Source organism: Notolepis coatsorum (assembly GCF_963971535.1).
Source record: "Notolepis coatsorum genome assembly, chromosome: 6".
In the NCBI taxonomy this organism is placed as follows: domain Eukaryota; kingdom Metazoa; phylum Chordata; class Actinopteri; order Aulopiformes; family Paralepididae; genus Notolepis; species Notolepis coatsorum.
The window spans coordinates 47,874,566-47,895,167 of record NC_140170.1 but is presented as its reverse complement, the minus strand read 5'-3'; the positions used below and the strand labels follow the sequence as shown (position 1 = coordinate 47,895,167).

At 42.5% G+C, this 20,602-nt stretch overlaps 1 protein-coding gene across 1 annotated transcript in view; it reads right to left on the bottom strand.

The window, feature by feature from the left end:
• Window positions 1-20,185, bottom strand: part of LOC311229465 (uncharacterized protein) — a gene marked incomplete at its 3' end in the record, with an annotated part of 202,182 nt that extends 181,997 nt beyond the window's left edge. The window contains exons 1-9 of the mRNA XM_084315545.1: window positions 19,968-20,185; window positions 19,070-19,157; window positions 17,877-17,984; window positions 16,565-16,754; window positions 15,403-15,528; window positions 13,997-14,120; window positions 12,060-12,129; window positions 11,098-11,212; window positions 8,298-8,415 (exon numbers count right to left, since the gene is read on the bottom strand). Of these exons, the coding sequence (XP_084171671.1) occupies window positions 8,298-8,415; window positions 11,098-11,212; window positions 12,060-12,129; window positions 13,997-14,120; window positions 15,403-15,528; window positions 16,565-16,754; window positions 17,877-17,984; window positions 19,070-19,157; window positions 19,968-20,113 (1,085 nt within the window). The 5' untranslated portion in view covers window positions 20,114-20,185. The remainder of the gene's footprint in view (window positions 1-8,297; window positions 8,416-11,097; window positions 11,213-12,059; window positions 12,130-13,996; window positions 14,121-15,402; window positions 15,529-16,564; window positions 16,755-17,876; window positions 17,985-19,069; window positions 19,158-19,967) is intronic.
• Between the last annotated feature and the right edge of the window lie 417 nt (window positions 20,186-20,602).

The following is a 20,602-nucleotide window of genomic DNA, read 5'->3' as shown; positions in this document are numbered from 1 at the left end:
AATTAGATTGTCAATGTTGCAACTCTGAAGACCTTGATGTTTGAATATGCAAAGAGGAGGTTATGGTAACTCTGTATCTCACACACAGTCCCAAAGGCGGTTTCCCTTTTCCTGATTGAGGGGGATTTATTTTGAATTTTTCTCTTTCCTTTCTTTCTTTCAATGTTCTTTACTGTGGTTTCATTTCATTGTATTCCGCCCCTGCCGACTCTATGCTACTTCCATACTTTACGAGTTCCCTGAATAAGTAGGAGAACTAATCAAATATAAAAATGGACTTTAAACTGGTCTCTCATCAAACGTAAAGGTATAATCTGTAACGTCGTCAAACAGCAACCCCTCTAGGGAAAAGGTGAGAACATGGTAAATCTGTCCCCCGAAGCTTGTTTTTGGGGTTCGAACTTCGTCAGGGTTTTTCGAACGAATGTTTGAACCTTCGTTTTTAATAATAAAAAATGTATTCAAATTATCCTCAAACTAAATCCTCAATTTGAATAAAGTGATTCATCTGATTAAATGAGTATTTTCATTTTTATTAAATCAACTTTCCAGCACCAGACCCAGCCCAGGGAGAAGCCCCAGCCCAACTACGGTAAATCAATTAAATCAACTTTCTTTAATGAATATAACTCAGTTTCTTTTAATACTATAATATTAGTGTAGCCTAGTCTTTATCTGCAACTGTGAAGAAAAACCCCATTGGTTTAAACAGAATTAATAGAAAAAAAATATTTAAAGTTTTTTTTATAATTTTTTTTTATAAAAAATAAAAAAAATGAATTTTTATTTAGAATTCAAATGCCAACGTAACGAACGAAGGTTCGAACGTTCGAACATTTGGGCTTAGCCCTATAACATGGTATTGTGCTAAGTTTACGAGTTGTCTGATGTTTGGGTTGGAAGTCAGTGGGTATAGGGGTTGCTACTGCTGGCCACACTGCAGGCTCTACCAAGAGAGGTCTGGAGAAATCACCAGTGCACTACTACTACAGTATACTAAACTCCAACCCACACGGAAGACCAAAACAATTAAATTCAATTAAATTCAAAAAACGTTATTAGTCCCGCAAGGGGCAATTTAAGGCATGAATACGGCAAACAGTTGCACTTATACACATCCAAGACAAAACAGGGGACAAGAGACATGCATGACACTATTAAAGCACAAGAGACATGACACTGTTAGAACAGGATCCTTATATTGTTGATCTGTCGAGTCAAAAATTTGGTCAGTACAAAAAAAGTGCACTTTCGTCAAATTTTTTAATCAAGGGGTCAAAACAAGGGGTTTTGACTAGGGATGTTCAATATTGGCTTTTTTACCGATACCGATATAGTCCAACTCTTAATTTCCGATACCGATATCAACCGATACCGATATATGCAGGGTTCCCCCCCCCCCAAAAGCTTAATAATTTCAGGTAATTAACATTACATATCTCTTGCCGTGTAATTAACACAACATTATGCATACTTTGACAATAAATAAAATAATAATTTGTTCTTACTTGCCTGGGTAAATAAAGGTTAAATAAATGTAAATAAAATAAAAATAGATTTGAAAACAGATACAGATATTTTCCGATATCACATTTTTATGCCAATATCGGCTGTTATATCGGACATCCCTAGTTTTGACTGCATTACAGATTGTACCTTTACTTGTTAACTAGCTGTGTAACTGGCACTACTGTACTGTATACTGTAATCCTTTTCCAATCCACTTTGCAAGACGTTGCTTCTGTAAGTACACCTTCCCTCCTCCTATTCACATGATAAAGCACCATATCAGTGCCAACACTCCGCTGTGACAATGGAAACTAGCTGTGCGGCTGTTCAATGTCACGTTATCCAGAGTCTACTCTACAGATCTAAACAGATCTCAGTCCAAAACAAACACGCAGTCCGACAGCGGGACCTTTCTTCAAAGGTGGAGGCAGACGAGGGTGAAATTAATGTACTTGGAGGCAGGTTAGCTATTAAAACAAATATGATAAAACCCTGTTTTAATAAACGCTGTGCATCGGCCCGTCACGGACACACTGGTTGTATACACAAACCCAGTGGCCCCTGCTGGGTTGCTATGGCGACGGTTTGATGTCAACAAAACATGTCCGGCAGCATGTGACGTTGATATTCATGAGAGAAAGGGCGAGCGAGGCAGTTTGAAAGCCGCATGGGGGCTGCTATTGAAGAAACTAATTCAGCATAAAAGACTTTTGCTCCAAACACGTCTAAAAGCAACTATTTGAAAACAATGAGTCTCTTGCTTTTCTATAACGGGTTGGTGTCCACATAACATGTCTATATGAGAGGGGGGGGGGGGGGGGGGGGCCTGACAAAGCAGTAGTCGAGCCGCTATTGAAAAAAACTAATTTAGCATAAAAATGATTTAATTCAACATGTCTAAAACGGAACTACACAGACACAATGGATCTTTACTTTTCCGCTACAGCAGCTCAATGAAGTTTGCCATCAGAGGAGATAGAGGAGTGTGAGTGTGTGTGGGGGCTGACTGAAAGCCACATAGAGCTGCTATTGAATATATTTATTTTGCATAAAAATGTTTACTCTGAAAAGCTACAATCCGGAAACAATAAGACTGTGCTCGTCTGCCAGAGCTTGGTGTCAAAGACAAGCCAACAGCTAGTGTCTGGTGAGCTGCTTGATATTCAGGGCCTGGTGTTCTATTCAACCACACGGAAGCTCAACTCTGCTCTTTCACAAATGTGAGCTACACTGACAAAATTATGGGCCACATTTAACACATTTGTATCTGTGAGCTTACAGTTCCTGCCAGGCAGAGCTATCCCTAAACTTTTGGGGGCCCTATTAGGAAAATAAATAATTTGAGGACCCTTCCATTTGACCTTACATTATATTTCCATACTGGAAGGGTAACAGCCATTTCAACACTTACAAATAATGATGCCATTAGGAGGGGCCCTCTGGTTGGTTGAAATGATGATTGACATTTCGAGGGTGGCTGGCTGACCTCCCTACAACCAATTAAATAACTAAGAAGGTCATGATTGAATAATTCCACTACTAACTCGGCAGTCATACTGAGATTTATTTTGTATCCATCTGTCAAAAAGCCTTCCGATTGGTTGGGGGCCCTAAGCGCCCTGAACTCCATCCCGTAGGCTACTTGGCCGCACTCCTGCTTCATCATACCAATGCAATTATAGTTTGGTTTATTTGACTGTATCCTCATGAACACAATGATTTAAATAATATTATGGCATGATTATTTGTTTAGAGGAATCAAACATTACAGCCTATTGCTGCATTTAATTTATATAGGCTATGATTGTTCAGACTTCATGATTGTAAATAAAAAAATTAAAAGAATAATAATAGAATACATTCAATAGACTGAAGTAGCAGGTGTCAATAAATAATGCAAGTAGTCTTCTTTCGTCATCACATGCGTCTGTAACGGGCAGAGATCCACTGCATTTGAACATTATGTACAACTACAAACATTTAGACCAGTCACTGGGCATTCTAATGTAGTTCAAATAGATTGATAGTGATAAAAAAAAATTGCATGGGAGGTTGAGTGTACAATCCATTTAGGTTCAGGAGAGAGCATCAGTAACTATAGACCAGGGACCCTCAGAAGACTAGTTTCCATCTATTGCAGGAATATTATTGTACTCAATACAACCAAAGTACTGTATGTATGTGTGTATTAGTGGTGGGGTCGCGCATTGGCAACAAAAAGAATTCAGATAGAGTTTTCCACCCGGCAGCTGTGTGTATTTGCCATGTCTCGCATCTTCATCAATGGAGGCCGACACACGTATTCCAATACACATCTCACTACACCCTGCACATTTATAATCGCGGGAGGGGGGTCTGGTCTTTTGTGTGTAACCTGAACTCGCAATGGATAGGTTTGTTGTCAGAAGCGTTGCTGGTTGACCGCGATGAAATGGGCTCTATGCACAACCAGCTGCTATACCACACTGAAGTGAGGTGGCAGAGTATTCGCCTTTGTTAACTCTGAGAAGAAGCGTGGATTTTCCTTGCAGACAAAAACAACACATTGGCAGAGAAATGTGCTGATAATGAGCTGGAAACTCTGTTAGTGGCACTCCAGGATAATCAGCGGAGATTTGGGGGTATTTACTCAGCTTGATAGGAACAGAATGCAGGAGGCGCTCAATGATCTTTCGTGTGACGAGCTACTGAAAGTCAAGTTCACTGGACAGGCCCTCACAAAGTTCTGGATATCAGTCCGGAACGAGAACCCAGTGTTGTGTAATGCTGCGCTGAGAAAGCGTGTCCCCTTCGCATCAACATACCTCTGTCAGGGCGGATTTTCAGAGTAGAAGCGGATCTCTGCCAAAGCACAAGTGAGCGCATTTTCTTTTCATGTTCTGGCAACATATTTTGGCTAAATATGCCTTGTTTTATAAATGTGTATACAGAAACAATTCCATTGCTTTTGTTGATAATATTCATTCATTTCATTGATAACATAGTGTTGTAATTTCATTTTCAAAACAACGTGTGCTTTTATTTTGATATTCCTTATTTCCACATTGAAATTACGCAATACATTAAGTGTGGGGTCGCCAAAACAATTCCTAAATAAAATGGGGTCGTGGTATAAAAAAGTTTGAGAACCAATGCAGTATAATATCGCAATACTTTGCTTGGCGATACTGTATCGATACAAGGACGGCAAGTATCGATATTTTATTATGCAAATAATTTTTTATAAAATTCTTTCAAAAGAATTTGTATAAGGTAGTTGCATTGTTCATTTCAATACCTGTAATAGTACAGTAGTCCACACACACACACACACACACACGTGTGCATTCAGTTAAGTTGGAATATGACTAATACAAACTGTTCAGTTTGTCAGGTACATGCAACACAGATTACAGTGTTGACATATGTCTGCTTGAGACAATCCCATTTGCTGCAATAAAAATGATTGAAGTGAGATGAACAGACTGAAAACTTTATTTTATTAGATAAAACATGTTGACAGTTTTACTTTGCAGTTGAAAAAAAGATAATAAATCGCAATATATCGCAATATTAACACTTTGATCGCCATGGTTCAAATTCATAATTTACCATCCCTAGCCAGCTCTATTTGTCTATGGAGAAGTTCCCCTTCTTTTCAGGGCTATAACTTTTTTAATTCTATTGCTAAATTGCCATTATTATGGCCCATTCAATGTCCTATATCCATTGTTCAGGGTGTAGCAACGATATACTTTTTCATTCACATATTCATACTAAAATATGGTCTAAAGTATAAGTATGTTTTTATCGTTTTCTGCAGCTTTCTCCAGAACTTGATTTATAGCTCCAAATGCATTATATTGATGATCATTCATCATGATCGTTGCCAGATGAAAAATTTCAACTGGAGGTACTTCTAGAAGTTACTACGTATCATCTGATATTGACCGGATGGGCGAGGGGGCATTTATAATTCCGTGGGCAACGTTATACCATTCATCTAGTGTGGGTCATATGATCATCAGATCAGTTAGTATAGAATACGTTAGAAAATAACGTTGAAACTCACTGTATCTTCCTCGCGCCGTTGGACGATCAGCGTGGAGTAGACAGTTTTCGATTATGGGATGTTGATCCTGATGAACCATTTCCAGGTTGTATAATACTATATACGTCCAAATAACGTTGTTTATTGAGTTAGGGCGAGCGATTGATTATCCAGTGTGTTGAGATAGAGTCCTGCTAATGATCGCGAGTGCCCGGACGATATATGGATGAGCACTTCCTGTTTGACGAGTCACTTCCTGTTGGCGATCTGCCGATCGGCCAGCAGATGGCGCTCTTGAACCGCTAGAGAATTTAGTGGAGCTCAGCTGTACATCTCAGGTCCCCGGAGGAGAAATATGATTTCGATCACAGATTTTTTAAATATTGACATCAAAGACGAGTTACGGCGTCTTCGGCAGAATGAGCATGGCTAGGAATGACGTCTAAACACGGCATCGGCGATTAAAGTGTTAACATCGCAATACTCAGCATATCGCAATATATTTTTAATCGCAATACTATCGTATCGTGACTTAATACAATAATTGCCAAAAACGAGTATATGCCCGCCATGCGAATATCGCCAAAAACGAGTCATTTCGTTTATTCGCTATATCTATTCATAATTCATGTCTGCAGCCTCTGTATACCCTGGTGAATGTGTCTGCGCTGGCAGGCGGTCAACACCGCCCTCTACTGCCTTGCGGAGCTATTGCATCCCATTGAAAATGGATTGGTGTGTTTTATGAGCCGATCTGAGCCGTGGGGGCGGGGTTTAAATACTCAGGCGAGGCAGGCCTTTACAACGATGGCATGGAACACTAACCCAGCCCGCCCGTCCATGTGTAACGCGCGGTAATGTCAGGGACAGGATCGCTGTGGATAACTGGAATGGCGATCAGATAATTGGATAGTTTTTTTTGCATTACATCAGAGACAAGGTAAGAACACTATATGAAACCTTGCGTTGATCTGATATTTATTTCTACCGCGATCAAAGCTATCTGTGTGCGTAGGTGTATGTGCTTATTACCGTTGACAGCGGTGGGGGGCAAGCGCCCCGCTACGATGGCCATTTCATGTATGCACGACGAGATATAATAATGATAATCTAGCGTTGATTTCAGGATGATTAGATAATCAGCCGAAAAATTACAACGTGATGACTGGATTACACTAAAATGTCATTTTCCCGTCTTTTTCCTGGAATTACAGAAAAGCACCCAAACCATACTCTATTCAAAATGGTATAAAACGGAAATGTACGGATGAAAAAACTATCTGTTTTGGGCATGTTGACTGGAAACAACTCACTGACAGTCGACGGCGTTTAGACCCATAGATATAATATTAGGGGAGGGCGGCTAGGTGGTGTAGTGGGCAAGGCACTCGCCACCAATGTGGAGACGCTGGGTTCGCGTGTTCGAATCCAGCTCTCCACATTGTTTTCAGTTTAGCTGGTCGTCCGCAGTAATACACATTGGCCGTATTACGGGGAGGGAAACTGAAGGGTGGGGATCGGGCGTTGTGGACAACAACTCCTACAGGTCGGTTGGTGCGCCTGCGCAGTAGAATCAGGAAGTGTCGGGGGCAGCGTGAGCCTCCCACGCGTTACTCCTCGCCACTGAGAGATCGAGCTGCGCAGGTGAAAAAGATGCGACTGCTGTTACCTCAAGTACCGGAGGGGACTTGTGCTATGTATGACTTAGTCCACATTGCAGCCGGCTTGTGGGAGGCAAGAAACAGCGTTCGTGACAGGGGAGGGTAGAATTGGACGAGACGAAATTGGGATGGGAGAAAAATATAGAAAATGGGAGAAAAAGTGGATCAAAAAACAAAAAAGATATAATATTAGGGGTGGGAATCGCCAGAGACCTCACGATACAATACTATCGCGATACTTGCGTCACGATACGATATATCGCGATACGCTGAGTATTGCGATATTAATATTGCGATATATATATTTTTTTCTAATTTAATTTATTACCTTTTTCAACTGCAAAGTAAAACTGTCAACATGTTTTATCTAATAAAATAAAGTTCAGTCTGTTCATCTCACTTCAATCATTTTTATTGCAGAACATGGTATTTTCTCAAACAGATGTACACTGTAATCTGTGTTGCATGTACCTGACAAACTGAACTGTTTGTATTACAGTCATATTCCAACTTAACTGAATGCACATGTGTGTGTGTGTGTGTGTGTGTGTGTGTGTGTGTGTGTGTGTGTGTGTGTGTGTGTGTGTGTGTGTGTGTGTGTGTGTGTGTGTGTGGACTACTGTACTATTACAGGTATTGAAATGAACAATGCAACTTCCTTATACAAAAAAAAAAAGATGAATAATTAAATATCAATACTTGGTGTCCCTGTATCGATACAGTATCGCCACGCAAAGTATCGTGATACTACTACGTATCGATTTACCCCCCACCCCTATATAATATAAGATATATTTTAAGCACTCGCAAATGTCGCAGTCTAAAGCTATATCCATTGAATAAAGACCTGGCGATGAAGGGGGATCAGCGCCCCCTGCTGCTGGCGGTCAATGTGTTAAGTATCGTGATAATATCATATTGTGAGGCCTCTGGTGATTCCCACCCCTAGTGTGTATGCATGCATGTACACAGCATTTGTGCTTAAAACTATTTTATTCCTAAGTAAAATTATCAATATGTGAGTTTTACAGATTGAATGTATGTCCAAGTGATCAGGCTGACCTAGGGCTCGTGGTCCTTTGTGAAACACTACTCACACGTCCACAGGAACCCGGAGCAGCAGAGGTAACACAGCTCCCTCGTCGCTCAGGCTCATCAGGCGACCCTCCAGCAGCTGGATGATGGTCAGAGCAGAACGAAACACTGCAGACACACCTAGAGCGAGACACGGACCAGTTCTCACTTTTAGTTTGAGTTTTTCCATCGCATTTCAACTTCGTTTGACAGCATCGTGTAAACACAGTCAGCAGAGGGGGAGGGGGAGGGAGAGAGAGAGGGAGAGAGATCACTTCCAACTTCACCGCAGCTCATCCCTGCCATGCCTCTGCACCATAGCACTTTCTGGCACCCATCTCTTTTAACACTTTGGTTGCCTTGGGTTAAATTAATGATATACCATAGATTGCCAGCGCTATTTGTCTATGGAGAAAGTCCCCTTCTTTGCAGGGCTATAACTTTTTAAATTCTATTGCTACATTGCCATTATTAGGGCCCATTCAAAGTCCTATATGTATTGTTCATTGTGTAGCAACGTTAAACTTTTTGATTCACATATTCATACTCAAATATGGTCTAAAGTATAAGTATGTTTTCATCTCTTTCTGCAGCTTTCTCCAGAACGTGATATATAGCCCCAAATGCATTATATTGATGATGAAATACAGTTTGATGGCAATCAGCGCGATATAAAAAATTCCAACTAGACGTACTTCTAGAAGTTACTACACGTCATCTGATGTTGACCGGATGGGCGAGGGGGCGTTTATAATTCCGTGGGCAGCGTTATACCATTCATCTAATGTGGGTCAAATGTTGATAAAAGCAGTTAGTATCGAAGACGGTAACGTTACACGCCGAAACTCACCCCAGTCTCCGCTCGCCGTTGGGCGATCATCGTCGAGTAGAAATGTTATCATTATGGGATATATTATTACCCGGTCCATCTCCAGCTTGTATAATGGTATATACGTCCAAATCATGTTGTTTATCGAGTTATTGGCAATCGATCGCTATGTAGTGTGACGAGCTAGAGTGCCGGAACCTATACCGAGTGCCCGGAAGTAATATGGCAGACCAGCACAACCTCTACTGCGCTTCCTGTTAAGCGGTTGCGCCGATCGGCCACCAGATGGCGCTCCTGAACCGCCAGAGAGCTCAGTGGGTCCTGCTGGTGGATCTCAGGCCAGCGGAGGGGGAATATGAATCCGATCGCAGATTTTTGAAATATTGATATAAGGACGACGTACAGCGTCCCCCGGCAACTTTAGCATGGCCAGCAAAGACGTCTAAAGACGTGTCCCGGCAGTCAAAGTGTTAATCAGTGAATCATATTAGTCTTATTGAATTAAATCCGTTTTTACTGAATTAGACTAGGTTTTTATTGAATGGATTAGTTTTCTATTGAATCAATTTGTTGTTTACATTTTTTTTATCTACTTTTTCTCCCCATTTTTCTATTTTTCTCCCGTCCCCAATTTCGTATCGTCCAATTCTACCCTCCCCCGTCTCGAACGTTGTTAGGCCATGCCTCCCACAAGCTGGCTGCAATGTGGACGAAGCCTTGCATCACGTGTCCCCTCCGGTACACGAGGAGGCAGCCGTCGCATCTTTTCACCTGCACAGCGCAATCTCTCAGCGGCGAGGAGTAACGCGTGGGAGGCTCACGCTGCCCCTGTAGCTTCCTGATTCTGCTGTACAGGCGCACCAACCGACCTGTAGGAGTCGCTGTCCACAACGTCCGATCCCCACCCATCAGCTTTCCACCCCCTAAGTATGAACGACCAGCCAAGCTGGTAGCAACGCCAAGAGCTGGGCTCGAACCCAGCATCTCCTGCATTGGTGGCGAGCGCCTTGCCCACTGCGCCACCTAGCCGCCCAATTTGTTGTTTTTATTGAATGATTAGTTTTTACTGGATTTTTATTGAATCAGTTTGTATGTCTGTCATGAGGATCAGTATTTATTTTATTCTAGTTTATCTCGTATCAAATGGCCATAACCGAGAGCCGAGTACTGTATCTCGTGCTTCCATGTCAATGGAAAAATGACAATAAACATAACTTTAAACAAAGGTTGTGATCCAGATTCAAACAGTACATGCAAGGAACCTTAACACTGGGATGCACCGAGACAGGACACGTTTGGACCCCTAGCCTATAATTTTCGACTCTACCATGTTGTCTAACTTGTCTTCATACTGGATGTCCGCAGGCTCTGGCTAGTGGGCCACAAAACAAATGCAACGTAAAATGGGCCTCGCTTCAGTCTGCAAAAGCCCTGAACCTAAATCTACTGGGAACCCAATGCAAAGCAGTTTGCTTTTTGAGTCAGTTTAAAGGAAAACTCCAACATTCTGGGAAATTAGCTTATTTGCCATCTACCCTGGAGTTAGACAAGAAGATACATACCTTTTTTCTTCTCTGTGCATGCAGTAGGAGTAGGAAGACACGCACCGTTAGCCTAGCTTAGCGTCAGTCACTGGAAGTAGGTTCCTCCATTAGCCTAGTTCCCAATGTCTTCCTACTCCTACTGCATGCACAGAGAAGAAAAAGGTATGGATCTTCTTGTCTAACTCCAGGGTAGATGGCAAATAAGCTAATTTCCCAAAATGTTGGAGTGTTCCTTTAAGTGCTTTGTTACAGTGGCCCCCATTAAGTTTACATTAGTGTTGTGGCTAACTAAGAAAGAGCTAGGTACCCTGTATGGAGCACGGCATGATGAGTAGGGCTGGGGGGTCTAAACCTCTGAACATGCACTCTAGTGCTACACCTCTGCAATGTTTGAATCCCATGTAATTTAATGGGTGTCAATTAAAATCAGGCATTTTAAAGTGCGCGTACCGTGCAGCATGATGAGGTCCCAGATGGCCAGCACCGAGTCCCAACAGGGCAGAGAGGTGAAGAGGGTCAGGAACCAGGGCATCACAAAGTGGACCGATGACACCCCCAATGACTCCTAGAGAGAGAGAGAGAGAGAGAGAGAGATAGAGAGAGAGAGTGAGCGAGAGAGAGAGAGCGAGAGAGAGAGAGAGAGAGAGAGAGAGAGAGAGAGAGAGAGAGAGAGAGAGAAGGAGAAAGAGAGAGAGAAGGAGAAAGAGAGTGAGCAAGAGAGAGAGAGAGTGAACGGGAGAGAGAGACAGAGTGAGAGAGTGAGGGGGAGAGAGAGACAGAGTGAGAGAGAGAGTGAGCGAGAGAGACAGTCAGCGAGAGTGAGTGAGCGAGGGAGATAGAGAAAGAAGGAGAAAGAGAGTGAGTGAGAGAGTGAGTGAGCGAGAGAGAGACAGGAGATTTAGTATGTGTGTGTGTGTGTGTGTGTGTGTGTGTAATAGAGTGAATGGCAGCAGAAAAGAGGCCTAGATGTTGACGGACGCTCCACAGTGGCCTCTCACCAGATCAACTTCTCATCACTTGACCATAACTGACCACACCCACACCCACACACACACACACACACTTATGTGATAGTTGCCAATCATTCTGAGGCAATACTTTCATTTAGCAGAAATGTGGGGTTATTTTCAAAGTATTTAACTCAAATAATGTAATATCCTTCTCTCAATATGTCAGCGTCTACTAATTGCAGGAACAATACAATAACACTGATCATCCAGCTGCAGGAGACCTGCAACGACACGCTCCTGCCCCCAAACAAGAGCCGAGGAGATCATGACTTAAATGCACCAATAATAGTTCAAGAGTCAGCGAGAGGTGTTTCATTAAAAGAGCTTTTCTCAATGCCGGGTGTTGTGACATGAATGTCATAAATCACACATTTATAGATATTAATATCGCTGCAGACTCACCAGGTGTCGATGGAGCTGAGGCTTCCGGTGCTTCAGGAGCTGATCAAACACCTTCACCTGATGCTGAACTCTGATCAGAGGAGGAAGAACAAACTATTTTCAGCAAAACTCTGCTATTTTATTTTATATTAAATCGTTTATCATTCCATGAGTCATGAGCCTTGCGCCCATAAAACACATGTATAATCTATTATATTGTTTCACAATGAATGGACTGAAATGGTAGCCGCCGCCACCCATTAGCAGGGCTACTCTGTTGTTGTTACCCCATTGGGTTCCAAGCCCTCTGCGCCACAGTTGACACCACGTTGATCACAACCTCCGTGCTCAAATGACACATTTTTCACTTTGTGCTCTCAGTAAGTGAGATCCTTCCTCTGCTATGCAGTTGCCCCCTCATGTCAATCGCCCTGTCCTAATCTGAGGTTCAAGAGATAAAGATTTATTTACAGATTCAAATGTGCCATTAGAAAAGGTGCAGAATAAAAGTATTGCTTTTCCCCCATTTTTTCTTTTTTTTTAGATTTATGAATTTGTCATTTCAAAAATATTGGTGGGTCCGAAATGAATGTTGTTATTTTCATGTTGCGTGCATGTATCCCCACCCTATACTTCCCATTTCCCCACATGGAATGCACCTGCTTGGATAAACAAGCTGCGAGTTGAGAGATCCGTTTTTTATGCTCCAGTTTAAAAAAAGAAAACGGTGGCTTACCCACTCGCCAACCTAAAGTCGAACCTAAAATATGTTCCTGACAACTAGTATGAACTAGTGTAACAGTTTGATCTGAACTCAGTTTGATGGTAGACCATTGTTTTGGTCTGACATGCTGGTGCTCTAGTGTGTGGCATCTAGTGGCTAAATGTCATCTCTATAGCATCTTTAATTATTTATTTTGATTGATGAACAGACCGGCTTATCCTAGCTGCTTGGTCATCATAAATCAAATCAAATCAAATTTATTTATAGGGCCCGACAACACACGTTAATGTCCCCATGGGCCGTACAGGTCTTCTTTAAACAAGTCAAGAAGACAACATAACAATAAGTCAAGAACAGAACAAGAACACCATAGGGTCCAAACATTTTTTAGATGAATGCAAATAAATGAAAGAATGCAAGCACTCCCAGACATACCCCACGCGAAGGTAAGGAAAAACTCACTAAAACCTAACAATAGGGAAAAAAGCTCCACAGGCAATGTGGAGGAGAGAAACCTTAGAAGGGCCGTTCAAGGGGGGATCTCCCTTCTTAGATGTCGGTGATAGTAGTGTTGCAGACGGACAGTTGGTAAGCATGCACTCATGTGTGTGGTGAAACACAGATGAGTGCATGCAATAGCAACTGTACATTTTGAAAAATTAAAGATAGAGTTGATAGCGGATCTATTTGAAGCACAGGGGCGGCGCAAGAGGGTCACGTCCTCCCCGTCTTAGTCACGGGACATTCAACACTCCGGTCGTTGCTCAGGGACAGCCGGAGACAGGGGGAAGGGGGGGTGGCACAGAGAGGGTCGCGAACTCCCCGACATCATCGCGGGACATCCGGCACTCCGGTCACCACTACTATCATAGCCAAGAATGTAAAGAAACCATCAATGAAAAAAACAAGGCAGTTTAATTCAGTGAAGTCCTGAGAAGCTGACAATTCAGAAATAGGGTTCCATCTCAGAACAGCACTATTCTTCTTTGCCACACACGCACACCCATTACAACAGCCACCATATACCACTCTCCCTGTGCAGCTCTAGAATCAATTAAAAAAAAAGAGGACTGGACTGGACAATGATCTCATGACACGGCGGTCATTCATGGTTCAAGGGACCAGCGTGGAGAAGTTGTTGTTCAGAACCGCTGTTATTCAAACAGCCAGGCAACATACAGTAACCGATAACCCTCGACTAATCTATTGGTTCTAGGTCAGTGTCCATTCTTACTTGTTGAGGCTGAGGTCAAACAGCTGACCGAGGTATTTGGGTTTGCTCAACAGAGCAGCCAGACTCCAGAACGCTTCCTCCTCGCCTAACTGCATCAACAGCACTGCAGCTATGTATGACATACCTGGGAGAGAGAGACACACACAACAACACACATTGTTGAAACAATTGAAGTTGCTTGTAGCACAGCTACAATGAAATTACTGGCATGAGTGTATCGATGATATATGCATGGGTAAGGTTTTGGGAGCAACTCCAAAGTCATTTCAGTGAAAAGAGTTATGGAAAAAACACTGGGGTCACAGACTCTGCTTGTTGATACTCTGCTCCCATCTGGTGGCTATGGCATGTAACTGCAGAAATCCAACGTTCCATCATGAAACATTGAAATTATTACAGATTCCAAGAAACAACTCCAATATCTGTATTTGTATTTGAAATACTTCAGGGTGGAAAGACACTAAAAGGCTCATCTCAGATTTATTTAATGAATTAAGCACCAAAGTTGATATATCAGCATTATGAAAATCATTGTTTTTTAAGAAATATTCAAACTAAAATAACTCGACTTTTGGAAACTGGACTGAAAATCAAATCTTTGTATAGACGTTCTAATTACACACAACAATCCATCAGAATGTCATTGTCACGTCCCTATTCTGTTACAGCACAGAGGAGTGACTTTAATTTGTTCTTGGCTACTCTGCCTCGCAACAGCATAGACATAAAGTAGTACAAAAAAATTAACAAAAAAATTGTAAAATACAATAAAATGTATTGTAATAAAGTGCAGCATGTATTCATTTGCAGCATTAATTTGTAATACAATAGTCCCAGTGTGGGTGTGGTGGGTGCAGAGTGGCAGTAGAGTGAGTGATACAGTAGCTGTGGCTCCTTTAACAAACACAGCGCGAGTGTAGTGTGTGTGCAGGTCAGTAGCAGAGACAACAGATCAAATAGCACTGCATTACTCCAGTCACAGGGCGGTAGCCAGCAGCCCAACCCGCCCCAATGTACAGTTTCCTCCCCCTCAAATGTATATATTCTCTTTTAGAAACTTTGTCTGTAAATAAACAGTACTGTATATTTGTATATCATCTTGTATGTCATAAATGTCTGGATGTAACAGTACTGTATTGTTATGATGAATTGAAAATGGGGGACCCTGATGTAAATAGGACGAAAGCCTTTCTCTGGTCTGCATCCCCTTAACAATTGTGTTTATTGAGCCGTACTGTATTGTACCCATTCTGCAATCTGTTAATAAACATTTCAATCAATCAATCTAGTGTTATACATGAGTCTGAAAGATTTCACATGAAATTAAAAGTCTAAATCAAATCAATCGACCACCCATCCATCCACCCAAGCCAATCATTCAGAGTGTTTCATCAGCAGCATGTCACCTTGGCTGTAGCCAACCTCGGGGTTGTACTTGGCGTAGGCCAGGAGGACCCTGAAGAGCTTGGCCTGACCCTCAATGGCCTCCGGCCTGTCGCCCATCAGAGACCGGTGGGTTGGGAAAGAACGCTCTGAGGAGGAATCGCACACATTTTAGGGTCAACGTCCATCTGTAGAACTCCCAACACTACGACTGTACAAATAATTAGGCAAGCGTCTCCACCGTTTATAGTAAGTTTTTGTAACCCTCTTTTTCTCCACCTGATTTTCTATGCTTTTCCTCCCATCCCAATTTAGTCGTTATGCCAATTCCCCCCCTCCCCTACCTGGTCGTTGTGTGCATGTTCCCCCTACTGGTTGGTACAAGGGAACCCTGAAGTCTACCACATGCTTCCTCCGACACATGTGGAGACAGCCAGCGGCTCTCTTTTCACCTGGCAGCGAAGACTCTCATTGGTGAAGCGTAACGCGTGGGAGGTCACGCTGCCTTCACCACTTCCTGCCTTTTGCTGAGCAAGCTCCCTGACCTGACCTGTAGGCGTCGCTGTCCGCAACGCCAGATTCCCACCCATGACTTCCCTCCCGCTAACTCAGCCAAATGAGTTAGTATGACGATCGGCCCAAGCCGCAAGCAATGCTGACTCCGGGAGTCGAGACCACAGCCTCTTGCATTGGTGACGAGCGCAATCTCCGCTACGCCACCCGACCGCCTTCCACCGTTTATAGTTTGAGTGCACTTTATAAAACACGGTGGAGGAGACAAACTTGTTGTTGATTATAAAGGGAGAAGAAGTAGATCAGAGAGTCATGCGAGGGGATGGACAGGAGGACATTTACTGTACGCGTGTGTGTCCAGGGGTGTAAAGTACTTGTACTTTGTTACAATACTAGAGTACTGTTTTGGGGGATTTGTACTTTACTCGAGTATTATTAGGTTTGTATACTTGTGCTTTTACTCAATTACATTTCAGAGGGGGAAAAACACACCTTTTACTCCTTCGTGTGTGTCCCTCACATAGTGCTGCGTTCGTGACATGAGGTAATAATGGTCTGAACGACCTGTGAGGTCAGAATAACGAGTCAGGAGTATGTTTGCGCAAAAAAAAAGTGAATTCTCCCCGACTTTCATGCATAGAGCTTCTGTTTGGAAAAGGACGTCTAACTCACGCAAGTCCAGCGCGATCTGGCGGAAGAGCGTGACATCATCACTGGAGTAGCCGGGGGCGGGGCCATGAGGCTGCTGATTGTTCAATCCCAGGTCGTTCTGAGTTTCACTCAGTGTAGAGATGGCAGAGAGGATTCCGTACTCACTGACACCCAGATCCACAAGGGGACCTCGCACCTCCAACAGACATCTCTGGTAGTCAACAGAACAACAACAACAACACAATTCTGTTGGTGAACATGACATGACAATTACCAGCATGGTCATGGGGCACAATATGGAGTCCTTACCTTGAGGACTGCTGGAGAACAGGGACAAACCAAACACATTACAAAATGAAATGTCCTAAGGACTGCTGGAGAACAGGGACAAACCCAACACATTACAAAATGAAATGTCCTAAGGACTGCTGGAGAACAGGGACAAACCCAACACATTACAAAATGAAATGCCCTAAGGACTGCTGGAGAACAGGGACAACCCCAACACATTACAAAATGAAATGTCCTAAGGACTGCTGGAGAACAGGGACAAACCAAACACATTACAAAATGAAATGTCCTAAGGACTGCTGGAGAACAGGGACAAACCCAACACATTACAAAATGAAATGTCCTAAGGACTGCTGGAGAACAGGGACAAACCCAACACATTACAAAATGAAATGTCCTAAGGACTGCTGGAGAACAGGGACAAACCAAATGCATTACAAAATGAAATGCCCTAAGGACTGCTGGAGAACAGGGACAAACCCAACACATTACAAAATGAAATGTCCTAAGGACTGCTGGAGAACAGGGACAAACCCAACACATTACAAAATGAAATGTCCTAAGGACTGCTGGAGAACAGGGACAAACCAAACGCATTACAAAATGAAATGTCCTAAGGACTGCTGGAGAACAGGGACAAACCCAACACATTACAAAATGAAATGTCCTAAGGACTGCTGGAGAACAGGGACAAACCCAACACATTACAAAATTAAATGCCCTAAATGTTTTTTTCTTTTTTTTCTTTTTAGTAAACAGATTTTCCTTTAATTGTCAAAAAGGCAGTAGATATGACGTTTCGACCGACCTTTCCGGTCTTCTTCAAACTTGTTGTTGAAGAAGACCGGAAAGGTCGGTCGAAACGTCGTATCTACTGCCTTTTCGTCAATTAAAACACCTTGGAACAACAAGTGAGTTGCGAGCCCCGCTTTGTCTTGGTTATTAATATGCTAACCACGGACATCCAAAGTAAATGATTAAGCAGATTTTGAAATACCACACAGCAGAGAGTTCTAGGTTTGTACCGGTAGAAGACTATTACCTGGTAGTTAAAGTTGCTGGTTTCTCTCAGACTGTCGATGTTGAGGAGACATTTCCACACTCTGCCACGCAGGGTTGGAGGAATACCCATTCTGATGAACCTCTCCACCTGGAGAAGAAACATCTATTTTACTGTAAACATATTTTTTTTAATGCAACACAATACATCACATTAAATTCTAGTTCTACTGTATTATATCCAGACATACAGCGTAGTACAGGCGTTCCTGCAGGCGGCCCACGATGAGTTGTTAAGGTGTAAATGCGTGCATTATATTTGGTCCGGTTCCAATACAGTTTTAAACCAACCTACAACATGACACAGTACTTCGCTTTAACCCTTTCACAACCACACTGCATAAGGTTAACCCTTTCACTACCACACTACAGACGGTTAACCTTCTGTAGTGTGGTAGTGAAAGGGTTAAGAAGAAGTTGCATAGTAGTGACTATAGGTATCTCGCGAATCATGCATGGGTTAACCTTCTGTAGTGTGGTAGTGAAAGGGTTAACCGTCTGTAGTGTGGTAGTGAAAGGGTTAACCTGCTGTAGTGTGGTAGTGAAAGGGTTAAGAAGAAGTTGCATAGTGACTATAGGTATCTCGCGAATCATGCATGGCGAGTCGCATATGATATGACTCGTGTGTGACTCGAGATGTGTGTGACTCGATGTGTGCGACTCGAGATGTGTGTGACTCGATGTGTGCGACTCGAGATGTGTGTGACTCGAGATGTGTGTGACTCGATGTGTGCGACTCGAGATGTGTGTGACTCGATGTGTGCGACTCGAGATGTGTGTGACTCGAGATGTGTGTGACTCGAGATGTGTGTGACTCGAGATGGCTACTCGCAAGACAGATTACATTACATAAATTCTTTTTTTTCAAAGACCTCAATCCAATGTTAGGTCTCTAAAATTGGCCCAGTCATCAAAAAAACGTTGAAAACCCCTGATATAGTACAACATGGCTAAAATATGTTTCATCAGAAGTGGAGGTATAGTGATATTAATATTGATACTGCAGCATTAGGAGAAGTGGTTATTCGTCATCTCCAGTCCTATATCACGAAAACATAATTCCCCACCCATGTCATGTAGTAGGGAGCTATACCAGAAGTAGTCCTGACTTGGCTGTGATCCAGTTAGGGCCCCGATACTGTACAACGTTTTAAAAGTCAAGACTCCGAAACCGACCTGGCTCCTGCAGATGAAGCTGGCTCCATTCCAGTAGCTGAGGATTTCACACAGCTCCTTGACCCTCACAGAGCTCAGCTGGAGGTAGCTGAAAAAAAGACAACACAATGGAACGTAGACATGATCACACACTATTAATACACACCATTCATGCAGTCATTCAGAAACAGCACATTACACCAATACCTTGGGTGGAGGGTACAGGGTACAGGGTACAGTGCCCCCCCCCCCTACCAAGATGTAGCAGTACTGTCTATCTGTATGTCATGTATGTCATGTTATGATGAATTGAAAATGGCGGACCCTGATGTAAACAAGACGAAAGTCTTTCTCTGGTCTGCATCCCCTTAACAATTGTATGTATTGAGCTGTACTGTACTGTACCCATTCTGCAATCTGTTAATAAAGTTTTCAATCAATCAATCAATTCAATCAATCAATCAATCAATCAGGGAGGGAAGATAAGAGAGAAGAGAAATACAAATCTGGTAAACATATTTATAACGTGATTAATGATATTTAAAGCATAATCAAACGATCAGGCAAATCAATCTCTCTAGGCTAAGAAGGCTAATATAGCCAAATACTGTGGTAGACACTGTGCAATGGATGTAGTAGTAGTAGTAGTAGTAGTAGTAGTAGTAGTAGTAGTAGTAGTAGTAGTAGTAGTAGTAGTAGTAGTAGTAGTAGTAGTAGTAGTAGTAGTAGTAGTAGTAGTAGTAGTAGTAGTAGTAGTAGTAGTAGTAGTAGGCATAAGGGGGCTCTCTGAAGCCATCATCACACTACCTTTAAATGAAAATGTCTGGATATGCACAATTATAAAATAGTGGCTTAATAAATAAGCACACTAACACCATCATCATATAACCCCCCCACCCCACCTGACCCGACCCCGCACCTGTAATCGTGACATCGATGAAGAAGTTTTTGCTCCTTTCTTTTATTACGGGCAAAGCCAAATTCGTCAAAAACATAATTATTATCACTGCGTCTTTTTAGTGTTGAACTTGTCCTGCCGACGTTGCTACTTCTCCTCCTCATCATGGTGAAGAAAGACACTTTGTTACACAGACAGATCGTTGGGTTGGGTGACTGCTCACTGACGGCTTTGTTGCTACTTTGTTTCGTCCAGCTGTCAGTTGATTCAAACATGCCGCGCCCCTCGTTTCCTCGGTGCGTGACGCGTCACAGAATATAGAACAGCGTCAACGACAAATGGGCGGGGCGTATTCAAGGGTTGTCCAATAGGGTCCACATACAATTTGAAAATAACACAGGTTGCCCTAAATATATTTAGCTAACAAATGGGACCATTTATGTGTAGGCAATAAAAACTGGTAATGGAAACAGCCAATACTTCAGTCGGAGACAGGGAGGAACCAATCACTTTTCTTTTTTTTTTGCGTTTTGCCCGTCTACACAATTATTTTCTTTTAGGATCCTCTGTCTCTTAAACAGTAGTACTGTATATTTGTATATCTTGTATGTCATAAATGGCATGATATATATATATCTGTATGTCGTGTATGTCAT